General features: G+C 47.3%; 1 protein-coding gene across 1 annotated transcript in view; it reads right to left on the bottom strand.

The window, feature by feature from the left end:
• The window catches only part of PDE9A (phosphodiesterase 9A), a 42,844-nt gene extending 42,223 nt beyond the window's left edge, over window positions 1-621 (bottom strand). Inside the window, exon 1 of the mRNA XM_021406530.1 lies at window positions 553-621. Coding sequence (XP_021262205.1) covers window positions 553-621 — 69 coding nt within the window. The remainder of the gene's footprint in view (window positions 1-552) is intronic.

Raw genomic sequence — 13,180 nt, 5'->3', positions numbered from 1 at the left:
TGAATGGTGTGAGCTCTCTCCTTCAGCCAGAACACGCTTCCCCCACAGCTTCCCCTGTGCTGTGACCCTTGGCTAAGCCAGGTGGGGAACGGGAGCTCAAGATCCTATTAACATTTATCGATATTGACTAATGGCTTCGCAAGTGCAGCGGGGGCCCCCGCACCGCTGCTGCACAGCAGCACCAGCAGCTGCCTGCCCTGTAACTTGTCCCTAGGAAAACGCACCCCCCGGGTAGGCAATCCCACACAGCTCCGTGCCCTCCAGCTTCTCTCTGCAGGCAAAACTTTGCAAACTATCGAGAGGCTGCTTGCGGAGAGGGGTCCTGCACCTCTGCCGAGATCCTGCCAGCCACGCCGGGTGCTCACGGGCTGCTGGCTGCCCCTTCCCCTTTAAATTAAAATCAGAAGCCTCTCCAGACCCCCCTCCCTTTCAACAGAGGCTTAATGCATCACGCGTCCGACTCGCCGTGCAGGAATAGGGCGCGCGGCGCACACACCGCCTGCACCACCGCTGCGTCCAGAGACGCCGCTCTGCGAAAAACAGCGAAAGTACCTTTTGAATTCTTCCATCAATATCCAAATAAATACACTTGGGCCGGTAAGTTGAGGAGGCAGATCCCATCTTGCTACAGTTGGGCTTTTACTGGGCTTCCCACCAGAGCAGAAAACAAGGCTTATCCCACCGGGCTGAGCCACCGCTGCCTGGCAGCTCGGTGTCCCCGCTCCGCTGTGTCCCACGGCACTCTCATTCTGGGAAGGTCCCTCCTCTAACGTGCACGCGTTGTGTGTGCCTGTCTCCCCGCCACCTCCTTCCCGTGGTGCTCCCCTCCGCATCCAGCTGCCTTGGGCAGGAGGGGGCATGGCTCCAGATGTGTCCATTCCCATGGCAACAGCCCTTTTTGGCATTCCCGTGGCACTTATTGATGGGGGGAGACTTCCTCCATCAGGGTGCTGACAGATGTCATTCATTTGTGTGTTGAAAGAGGACGATGAATGCTAATTAGTGCTGACACTTTCGGTGAGCTCCGCACAGGCTGCAAGCAGGCTGGGGGTACCCTTGGCCACCCGCTAGGGCTGCCTCCCCCAAACCCCTGCAGTTCAATTTCCACACCCCTCCTGTCATTCTTAGGTGGAAAGGGAAAGATGGAAAGGCAAAGCTGTGCCCATACAGCTGTGAGTACCCAAAAGCACAAAGAAAACACAAAGCTCGTGCTCTCTCATGAAGGAACGTGTCAGCGAAGGGAGTGCAAAGCATCCACGGAAGCACATACAAGGTGTAGCCAAAAAGCCAGAGGAAACCAAAGCACATGATGGCCAACCCTCTGAGAGGACACCAGGTGTCATCTGCTTTGTGTCCACACCACTCTGCTGTGTCCATGCTCACTGGCAGCTGAAAGATCAGCAGTGGTAATGCTGGGTCACAGAGGGGAGAGGGCTTGGAGATAGCCACTCCTCTGCCCTTGCATGGCATGGGCTGTGAGCATAGAGTGGCTGAGAGTTGCTTTTTCTGGGACCATCACCATTTTTTTTCTGAGGCTTTCAGGAGAGAGCCCTGTAAGGCTGTAGAGCATCCCAATGGCTATCCCACTGGCTATCCCATCCCTTACCTCACTGGCTATCCTACTGGCCATTCTATCAGATATCCCAACAACTATCCCACAAACTATCCCATTGACTATCCCATTGGCTATTCCATTGGTAATTCTGTCAGCCATCCCATCTCACTCTCTTCTTTCCTATTTTTTCTGTTTTGCTTCTCTTTGGATATTTTTTGCCACCACGAGTCAGGGCTGCTAATCACTGAACTGCTGGTTACAGCAGCACAGGCTCCTCCATCGTGTCTATGGCAGAAGCTGACTCCTTCAGTCCCGCTTTAACTCTTTTCCATATGCCTATGGAAAGCGTAGGACTTTCTGTGTATGGAAATTTTTACTCACTTCTTTGCACATTTCTTTTATATGCTGTCAGGTTTCCACAGGACCAGGCCTGGAAATGACCATATTTGATGCTAATTACAGAGTGACTGATTTCTAATACTGAGACCTTTATATAATCTGTCTATGTGGACCTCAAAATCCTGTATTTGAGCCTTCATCATGCAGCAGTTCAGTTCCTTGCCTCGCTCTCAGCTCCAGCTCCATTTCTTGGTCATCTCAGCAGCCATGATCGTGCACACGTCCCAGTTTCCACAGCAAAGCCCCAGAGACATGGGCTGACAGGCAGCTGCAGCATCTTCTGACTCCCCTGCAATGAACAGGGACACCTACAGCTACATCAGGTTGCTCAGAGCCCCATCCAGACTGACCTTGAGTGTCTCCAGGGACAGGATTTCCATTGCCTCTCAGGGCAACATGTTCCACCACCTCACTGGCTTGAAACTTTCACATGCCAGCTCAAATCATGGCAAAGACAAATAGGAAGCACTGTTAACTCACACACACTCATCCATGTGTGAAGTACTGGCTTGGAGAAAGACAAGAGGCAATGGGCACAAACTAGAACATAGGAGGCTCCATCTAAACATTTGGAAACCATTTCTCACTGTGCAGGTGACAGAGCCCTGGCACAGGCTGCCCAGAGGCTGTGAGGTCTCCTCCTTGGAAACCTTCAAAACTCAACAGGACATGGGCCTGGGCACCCTGCTCTGGGTGTCCTGCTGGAGCTGGCATTGGCCCAGATGGACCCAGAGGGCTCTTCCAACCCCAAGTGGTCTGAGGTTGTATGAAGGGCAGTCCCAGGCCATGGGTGATTCTTCCATTTCATAGAAGATCTCTGCTTTCCACTTCCCCCTCTTCATTTCCCAGTCCCCTCCCATATCCATAATCCAGCTCTCTGTTCCAAGCCCTTCATTTGAAGTATTTTCATGGATCCAAAAGTACCCAAGTGCCTTGCAATCTCATCTTTGGCCCAGCTATATACTCTGTGAAGGATGAGATGCATGCACACATGCACAAATCCTAGCCAAGCACTAATGGCAGATGCAGCCAGCACGCTGGAGCCCTGTTGCAGAGGTTCTGGGAAAGCCCGGCTATAAAATCTGTGTTTTCATAAGGTTGTGGAAGAAATCAGCAGACCCGACTGGAACCTTCAATAGCTGACGGGGAAAATATAAATGAAATTAATTGTGTCTGGAGTCACTTGCTACATCATTTAGAAGGCTGAGAGCCAAGAAGTGGAAAAGTAAATTCCCTCTACTGGACAAGGTTGGCTCATGTTCTTGGCAAGAAAGTCCAAGTAGGGGACCACAGCTCGTGCTCCCAAACAGGAGGAAAGCAACCCAGGGCTCTTTTGGACGAAAACTGCCTGGCGTTTTACACAGCATGGGAAAGTAAAGTATCCTCAGATGCATATTCTGGGTTGCCGCCATCTGAACAGCTCAGTGCTGCTCAGCACTCAGCACATATCAGCACTTTCCATTTCTCTGACAAGCAGACCTCAGACATCCTGAAGTTTTGTGACAACTCCAGGACTAACAAAAGGCGACTGACATTGGCACCAGCCTCATGCATGCATGGGATGGGGACCTAGGGAAAGGAGGTCTGCATGCTTCTTAGTGGAAGAGGTGACATGGGCAGAGAGAGAGAGAGAAGAACAAGCATCCACCAGTACTGACAGGGATATGATGGCTGGGAAATGTTGCACTGTACGAGGTGGCTGCTCAGCAGGCTGGCTGTGTTGACAAACTGAGAGCACTGGGTGGGAGATGGTTCCTCAGCTCTGGCACACCAGCATTCCATGAGAGACACCTGGATGCCCACCTGTGCAACCTATTGTAGGGTACCTGCTTTAGCAGAGGGCTTGGACTCGATGACGTCTGGAGGCCCCTTCCAACGCCTGTGATTCTGTGATTCTGTGAAAGGCACAGCCATGTGAACCTTTGGTGGATCAGTATTAAGGGACTTTGAACAACTCTTTGCAGTACATAAGAAATTAAACACCTGATTTTAACATGATTTTTAAAATATACATCTTCACAGGTAGCAAGATAATATCTCAGATACGCATGGAACACCTTCCCACATATTTTCTCATATTTTTTTCTGTTCACATAGAGCTCTCAGTGCAGTTTCCTCTAATGGGCAGAAGTCCATTGTATTTTCTCTGTACAAGAGATTAAATGTCTTATCTTTTAGTGTGGGAGGCCAGAACAGAGCCACAGATACAGCGTGAAATGGATGACAAAAGCTTCATGGGCCCAGGCAGCGCTGAAAATTTTCTGACCTGCTATAGCAGAATGCTGAAAGCTGTATGAAATAAGGAAATTTTAAACACTTCTGCAGTTTCTGAAAGTAGATTGAGTTCAGTGACGCTATTCCCTGGGAGTGTTACCTAGACAATCACCCATTATACATCTCTCCATTAGCACTGTCAACATTTCTGAAAGCCACAGGTCATGACCAAAGCAAGTCAGAAGATTAGATGAAAAATCATTAGTGTCTACTTGCAAATAACACATTTCTGATCTTTCTTTTCACTCGTCTCTGGTTTTGTGAATTTGCTTGCTCATCCAGGTCATGTACGTGAGCTTTCCTCCACAAGTTTGAAAGACAAAGATGTTCACCAAGGAACAAAACTGAACTGGGATTTTCATGCCATAATAAGGCTCCGGTTCCTGAGGAAAACAGTAAACAGCATACAATTGATGGTATGGTCAGGAGAAAGGGCAGCACTGACGTGTTATAGAAAATGAAATGGAAGCATCTTATGGAGCGGATGGCGGGCCTCACACGAAAACAGTTGTATTTTGGTCAGTATATTTCACCATCCTTTTGCCCTGCTCCATTTGGTTCTGTCCCACACAGCTTCCTCCTCAGTTTTCACCACAGTGCTGGGTCTCATTGCACACTCCCTCCTCTTCCTGAGCCCCTGCTCATACAGATGGTCCCAAGCAAGCCCCAAGACCAACAACATTTGTGTTGAGATGTGAACGCTGAAGTTCAAGATATTACAAGAGGTAAGGGAAAACAACTGAAGACAGTGCTTCCCTTCCTACATGCCACATAGGCAAGGACTCAGCACGTGTGGTATCCAAGGAGCCCACCCAGCCTACAGGCACTAGGGCAGGGTGTCCAATGCCATCTGCCCAGCAGCCAGGAACCACGGAGATTTATGTGCAGGTTTAAGGTTCAGGAACAGTTGCATTGGCACAGGGGACACCAGACACCATCTTCCAAGCCCTCCTCCCACTTCCTGGTGGACCACACGCAGGGTTTCAGGGTGCCTTCTGCACCCCTCTGGGGTAGGCAGCGGCCAGCCTCTCCATCCCTTGTCCCGTATCTGGCAGTCAGCAGGGCTCACTGTTGCTCTTCACCTCCAGGCCTGTGTGCTACCCACAGCCTAGTGTAACAGTAGGTAGATGTCCTGGGCTCCTGCTGACCCATGTGCCATAAACATAGCTTCCTACACTGTGTCAGAGTGGTGAGGAATGATGGCTGCTCATTTCCCTAGCAGCACCCCTCTTGCTGGAGCGGCAGCCCTGCTCAGGCTGGGGCTCAGAGGCCAAGGCAGCAAACTCTCTGTCTTCTCACAACTGCACAGCCATTGTCCCTAGAAACAAACCATGGGCACAATATATTGCACAACCCTGGACTGACCAGCAGCCATGTGAGGGAAATCGGGGTTTGCCAAGGGCCACCACTGAGCAACCAGAGCAACTTTCCCTTTTCTGCTCAGGGGCACTGGTTATTGGTATGCAGCGAGGAGGGCAGCTCAGGGATCATCAGCACTCCACTGCCATCCCCAACAGTCCACAGCTGCTCGCTTTAACTAGGAAACTTCTCCCAGAGAGGCTTCATTAGTGGCTGGATTTTCTGCAACACAGACACGTCTCTGTCCTAGTTTTTCACCCTCTCCCCTTTCCCTCCTCTCTTTATCCTTCTCCTTTGAGTGTTTTTCACTGGATTCACTTTGGTTTTTTTTAATCTTTGTTTTTAAATCCTTATCCTCTCATCTTCAGCCACTTCCACACAATCTGAACATTGAATGGTGAGCTTTCTTCCTCCCTGAATCTCTCCCTCTGCCCAAGCATTTGATGAAAATGCACTGTTGGCTGTCAGTCACTGTCTCAAAAGAGAGGCATGAACTTCTCATAGGCAGCAAACAAGTTTTCTGACAAGAAATTGAGAAGATAAGAAATTTTCTGGGTGTACAGAAAAATAATAAAAACCCAGCAGCCCTCCATTAAGAAGTGAACAAATTTGCAGCTGGCTCTGCTCTCCAGCTCCACTCCTTTTACCTGCATTTCTGCTTTTTTCAGTTTCTCTTGCTGCTCATTCCTTCACCATATCCCCTGATCAGTGCTCCCCGCTACCTGCCCTGTACCTTCACCTCGGCTGGGAGTGCTCCATGCTCTTTCCCCTGTCCCATTTCATCTCAGGGGCCCGGTTTCCACACTATTTCCCATCTGCCTCTCCTGCCAGCAGTGCAACCCCACTCTCCTCCGTCCCTCTGCCCAAGGAATGGTGCTAGTGAGCAGAAAAAAAGCTACAGAGCCAGAATTACTTATCAGCAAAATATGATTTGTGCGGAGAAGCCAAGTCTTGTTTGCTTTGGAGCCTATGAGAACTTATCCCTTGCATTTGCTAGGGAGAAGGCCAAAGGCAACACATCACTCAATAAAGTGGTGCATTTGGTCTGTTTTTATCTTCAACACATCTCCCTCCCCTCCTCCAACCCAACACCACCATGTTCATGGAGCAAGCAAGCAAGACTGGAGCTGTATTTAGCAAAGCGTGCCCGTGTCTAAAGAGCTGCTTCTCAGAAGCCGGGTTGGTTTGCTTGTACATCGCTGTGTTACAGGTGTGTCTGGTTGTCTCACATGTCTGGATGAGATGTGTGCCAGTTACCATAAATTAACTATTGCTACAGTCAACTGGCAAATGTTGTCCCATTTTTCAAGAAGTGTAAGAAAGAAAACCATGGCTATTACAGGCCTGTCAGCCCCCCTTCAGTGCCTGGTAAAATTATGGAGAAGATTATTCCAGGAGTTATTGAAAAACACTTGAAAGACAATGCAGTCATTAGTCATAGCCAACACAGGTTCACAAGGGGAAAGTCCTGTTTAATGAACTTAATTTCCTTTTACGACAGGGTTACTCACCTACCTGAACAATGGAAGCCAGTTGATGTAATCTTTTGGTATTTCAGCAGAGCTCTTGATATTGTTTCTCACAGTATTCTTCTGGACAGAAACATAATGTGATGAGTGAGAAATTGGCTGATGGGTCAGGCTCAAAGGGTTACATTAAATGGGGTCACATGGTGCAGGCAGTCAGACACTAGTGGGGTTCCACAGGATTTCATTTTAGGGCCAGTTCTCTTTAATGCTCTCATCAATGATTTGGATAAAGAACTTAAAGGTATGCTAAGTAAGTTTGCAGACAACAGTAAATTGGGAGGAGCTGTTGACTCCATTGAGGGTAGAGAGGCCCTGCGGAGAGATCTGGACAAACTGGAGGAATGGGTAATCATCAGCCACACACAGTTCAACAACAGTAAGCACTGCACGTAGGACCAAGGGGCAACCCTGGACATATGTACAGACTGGGGGGAAGAGGCAGGAAAGCAGCCCCATGGAAAGGAACCTGGAGGTTCTGGCTGATTGCAAGCTGTACCTGAGCCAGCAACATGCCCTGGAGCCAAAGGGACAATCATTCCCTGGGGGGCACCAGGCCCAGCACTGCTGCCAGATGAGGGGAGGGCAGGCCCCTCTGCTCTGCACTGTGTGGCCTCATCTCCAGCATTGAGTGCAGGTTTGGGTGCCGTGATGTAAGAAGGACATAAAGCTGTTAGAGAGCGTCCAAAGGACAAAGATGGGGAAGGGTCTGGAGGACAAGGTGTGTGAGGAGCAGCTGAGGCCCCTCGGTGTGTCCAGCCCAGAGCAGAGGAGCTGAGGGGAGGCCGCATGGCGGCTGCAGCTCCTCACAGGGAGCAGAGGGGCAGCGCTGAGCTCTGCTCTCTGGTGACAGCGACAGGGCCCGAGGGAACGGCATGGAGCTGCGTCAGGGGAGGGGAGCTGGGGGTTAGGGAAAGGGTCTGCACCAGAGGGCAGCGGGCACGGCCCCAAGTGCTGGAGTTCAAGGAGCGTTTGGATAATGCTCTCAGACATAGGGCTTGATTTTGGGTGGTCCTGTGTAGAGCCAGGAGCTGGACTCAGTGATCCTTGTGGGTCCTTTCCAACTTGGGATATCCTGTGATTTGATAGCCTGCTATAGCATCACATTGCAACTTGCAAAACATAGCCATTTATTTCTAGCTATTCCTGCATTTTTGAGTATTATTCAAAGCAGTTTTCATTGAGTCCTCCATGAGGACATCTGAACCTCTTACAAGATTAGGAAATCCCACTGCCACCTCAACAGAACTGCCCACTCTTCTCATAGCTGCTCTCCTTCTGCATCTGCACTGTGCTTCATTTGGCATAGTTACTTGAGAGTTGGCCAGCTTCAGCAACTGGCTCACTTTATGCTGTAAATGTTGAATGTAAGCTCAGCCAAGCCCTCTGGAGACACAAAATCCATCACCACGCATCATTGTGTGAAAACTTCCTGCCTCTGGCATCCTTGCCCAGCCACTGCTATCCAGTGCCTCTCCATGGAAGGCATCACTTGCTGGAGGAAGCTGAGAAGCTGAGATACCTGAAAGGCAGAGGCAGAAAAAGTCGCACACTCCAAACAGACCCAGAATTTGATTTGCAGAGAACTGAACATTCATGAGGGAATTTCTTGGGCAAACTTGCTTGAAAACAACCTCATGTCACAGAATAAGAAAATTGCTGGAAAATCATGCAGAGCTGCAGTGCTTACTGGATCCTTTTTTGGCGTAAAAAATAAGAGTAGTGATACAGTTGATCATAGGGTTGTTTGTTGTTGTTGTTCCGAGCAGAACACATTTACATGGGCAATTTCAACTGTGCCTGGAAAACAGAGACAGCAGAAACAACACAGAAGGGATGCGTAGGTGAACGTACTGGGGCTGCTAGTCATTCATTTTAGCTGCTTTTATGGGTCTGGGAATTCTGAAAAAACAGTGTAGAACCAGCCTGTGTTGAGGAATAATAATATTTCCTTTCCGGTGACACACAGGAATGAGATTTAGATATTGACTCGACAGATGCATTATTCTATTAGACGATTTCAAGCAGGCAAATGCAGATTTATTTTCCCTGCTACTGAACAGCTTACATCAACCTTCCTACTGAAAGGTCTTGCTTCAAATGACAGTGATGGGAAAATCATCCTGAGAGTGAGACTTGTTACCTTTGCTCCAAGTGGCCAAGGAGTTTAATGGATTCACCACTGCTTGGTTCTTTTCTGGAGAGGGATTTTGTCCCCCTCAAGTAATTATTTACCAAAATTTGAAGCCTGGGTCAGAGTCCCTGTAATTTGCCTGACAATTGAGTATATGAGAAGTCAGACTGTCAATCAGCTCTAGCTCAGCTATCAGTCGGTAAAACACGCATTCTTAGGCATCACATTCATCACCCAGCTCCATCTCACATTTCTTTGCGGGTGACCCCACTTTTGAGACCTGACAATGTAAAAATCAGAGCAAGGAAAACAGAAGGCTTCTCGCTGTATTTCTCTGCTTTATGCAATGACGTTTTGCAAGCAGACACGCCAACCAGCTGTGCTAATATGCTCTCCTCAGTGCAAAGCAAACAGGCAAGCTTCCTTAACCTCCGAGAGAGAGAAGACAATGCTGGCATCAAGCTGAGTGTGCCCACGCTTCGATGGGGCGATCGCCGCTCAGCACAGAGGACCCCACACACCACTTTCATCTTTTAGGGACAGAGAACACACACTTGATAAGCTTTTGAGAGCTCTTCTATTCTTCTGCTAGAATGATTTGTTCCTTTCATATAACTTGAAAGCTGCAGCCAGAGGAGAAGGAGAAGCTTTACAAAGGCTCCCAACAGCGATAGCTAAGATGCACCCCTCCATTACATGGCTATTAGCGCCATGTACCAGTGGAAAACCAAACGTACAGATTCTGTCACAGAATGACATGATGTTCTGATGTTTCCTACCAGATGATAGGAGTGATTTAATAATAGCTTCAGAACCTGCTGTACTTATTAAGCTAAAGTCTCACGTGGCCTGCAGCAAATTGAGTGACTCAGACTCAAATATAATATGCCGTCCTCTGCTGCAGAAATAATGGCATTATGTTTAGCAGAGGAGGCAGAAGAAACCCACTTCTTCTTTAAGTTTAGTCTGGATTGCTCTGTGCAATCCGTGCCAACTACCCTTTGTATCACAGAAATGAAATGGTGAGAATTCAGAAGTTATTGATCATTTCGTCACCTTTTTTTTTGAGCCAGAATCTCCATATCTCCTGGGCAGTGAAGTCTAGCTCTCTTTCAGCTTGATCCCTATTCGTGCTGTAACTCGTATATATATACACAAATGTAGCTGCATCCCTCTTGATTTAGCATATGAACTCAGGCTGCTGCTTTGAGTTCTGACCTCAATGAGCTGCTGCTGCTTTCCAAATAACCTGAGAAATTCAGGCCACCTGTTAAGGATTTGGGTACCACATAAACTTAAAAACTACAGTGTCTAAGACGGCAAGGACGTAAATAAAATTTTTGGATTCTTTGGATGTTTTCTCCTGAGTTACACAAGTGAATGGAGAATAACATCCTAGAAATGACAACTGAAAGTACTAGATCATCACTGCAGCCTGTGGGTACAATTGCTAAAGGACTAAGTTAGAACTGACAACTTACTGTACCTCCACTCTGCCACACTTTGTCTGTCCAATACAGTCCCTCCACGGTTTTTCCTTCTGTGAATCTTTCTTAGAAACAAAAACCACACACAAACTCTAGCCCCAACCCTAGGCTTACATAACCACGGCAACCTAAAGATGATGGAAGAAATTCAGGCTGGGCTCCATGGGGACAGGCCCATACCTTACCCAGAACAGACCTCCAAAATTCTGTCTTCGCGTTTTCTTTTTTCAATCTGTAGGTAGGGTTTCATAGGCAAAGGACACTGCTCTCTTTCAGATGAAATTTGGACAAGCTCTTGACTGCAGTCTTCTGTGAACCCAGTGGAACATGCTCAATCTCAGTCTCTTGCTTGCTCTCTTCTCGGCTTATTCCTACGTGTGCACACAGTCTGTGATTGCAGTGGGGACGTGGTGATTCCTAGAGATGCAGAATGACCTGCCACTAATGCTATTCCTTAAATGCTGTGACATGCAGATATACCTCTCCAGGAAGAAAAAAACATTAGACTTATTTACATCTGGAGAGTTAACAGCCACAAGCAAAGATATTTTGCAGATGTATGTGTATGTACCCTTATACATGGCACAGAATAGGTCCACTTACACCCCACTGTCCTTTACAACATGAAGTTGCAGTGCGAGTTCCACTTATGGTAAGGGATCTTAAACATTTTCCATTTCTCACTGGATTGAAAAACTCGCAGTGAATGCTGCACTCAACCATAGAACGTTCTAGTTCAGTGCAGCACTGAGGGAGACTTTCAACACATATCTGACCGGTACGCCCCTGGGTAAGGATGGTGGCCAGATTTCTAAGATTGCCTGAGAGTGAATGTAGTTCAAGGTTACCAGTGCCCCAGAGCACTGAGCTGCAAAGCTCCCAGGAAAAGAAACGGAGTCCTGTGCCTGCAGTCACCTTGCAGGCACAGCAGCCTGTGAGTGGAGGAACAGTCCATACTGCGGCACTGTTAGTTTTGCAAAGAATAAAACAAAATCAGAATGGATTTGCTGGGAGCAGAAAATTCAGCAATAAGAGCAACCTATCAGATAAACTTCAAGCCTGGAAGAAATCACTGCATGATCTAATCTAACTTCCCATATAATATGCAGGCCATAAAATTTCAGTCCAACCAGAGAATACCGCCATCACCAAATCAAGGCCTACTAATTTGATCAGACTGTAAACAATCTTTCTCAGCTGAATTCTGTATGAAGAACAGTCAGCCTCCAACTGCTCTAAATGCACTCTGATTTCTTTTATACCCCATTACGCCTACATAACCTAGAGCAGCACTTTCCATGCAAACAACTCCATGCATCGATCACTGGAGAAACCCATCAGCAGCAACTGAATGGATTCCCAAGTGTAAATGCTGCTTAAGTCTGAGGTAGTGCGACAGTGGCATGAACAACAAATGGAGAATTCTCATTACTATTCCAAAGATATTATGCAGGAAACACATGCGGTAACTTTCAGAACTGGCTGGCAGAATCCCTTTTGGAATTTGTAGCTGGCAGAATATATGGGAATAAATGTATCTTCACACATGGAGTAGGCTAGCAGTTTAACTAAAAAGCAAAAGAAATCCCAAAATTTTCTGTGAATGCACCACACCTTCCTCACTAGCTATTTATAAAATCTCAAAGTGATCTGTGAATATCACTTCCTCACTAGCTATTTTATCATTTTCCCACCCTATAAACCCTTCCTATGCACAATGAGACCAACCTCCAATGCCGTGTCTCCAACAGCAGCCGGCTCATGAGGGTGCAGGTACTCTGGTGGAGGCTCCTGCTCCACATCAGGCAGAAGAGAAACTTGTTCCCGAGTCTCCCTTCTTATACAAAAAGGCCCAAGCTATTATTTTTCTATTCCTAGAAGCACTTCGGGCACATTTTGATGAGAAATTTTGTCCAAGACTTCACAGACACTTTTTTCCAAATAGAATTGTTTTCCCTTCCAAGCACTTTTATCCCAGTATACCTGTAGGTATGGACATTGTATCTCTGCATTAAATGGATTAAAGACAATAAATGTTCAAAATGACTAGAGATAAAAAAGATGAAGATTTCCATTTAAATTCCATATAAATTGAGGACAACAAAAAAGGCACCTTCAAGCTATACTGTAGGAGCCGAGCTCGGTCCCCAACACAGGTGAGTGTCCTCCTTCCTTACTAGACAAAAAGGAGGAGGCAGAACATACCCATCTGATGCAGCTGATCATAAATAATGATGTTGTACAACCCACAATCCCATTATGAGAAAAATAATTACCTGTTTGAGTTGAGCAGGGTATTGTTTTCAAAACAAAAGGTTCTAATTTCTTCTCTTACTTTTCATTACCTCACAACAGACAGGAGTGCTGTCTCAGCGGAGATGTCTGTGCTCCAAAACAATAAATCAAGCATTTCTTCATGGAGATGTAAAAGATGAAGTAACGAGCA

The sequence above is a fragment of the Numida meleagris genome, chromosome 1 (genome assembly GCF_002078875.1).
Source record: "Numida meleagris isolate 19003 breed g44 Domestic line chromosome 1, NumMel1.0, whole genome shotgun sequence".
NCBI lineage: Eukaryota > Metazoa > Chordata > Aves > Galliformes > Numididae > Numida > Numida meleagris.
This window is presented reverse-complemented; position numbering and strand designations above follow the sequence as displayed.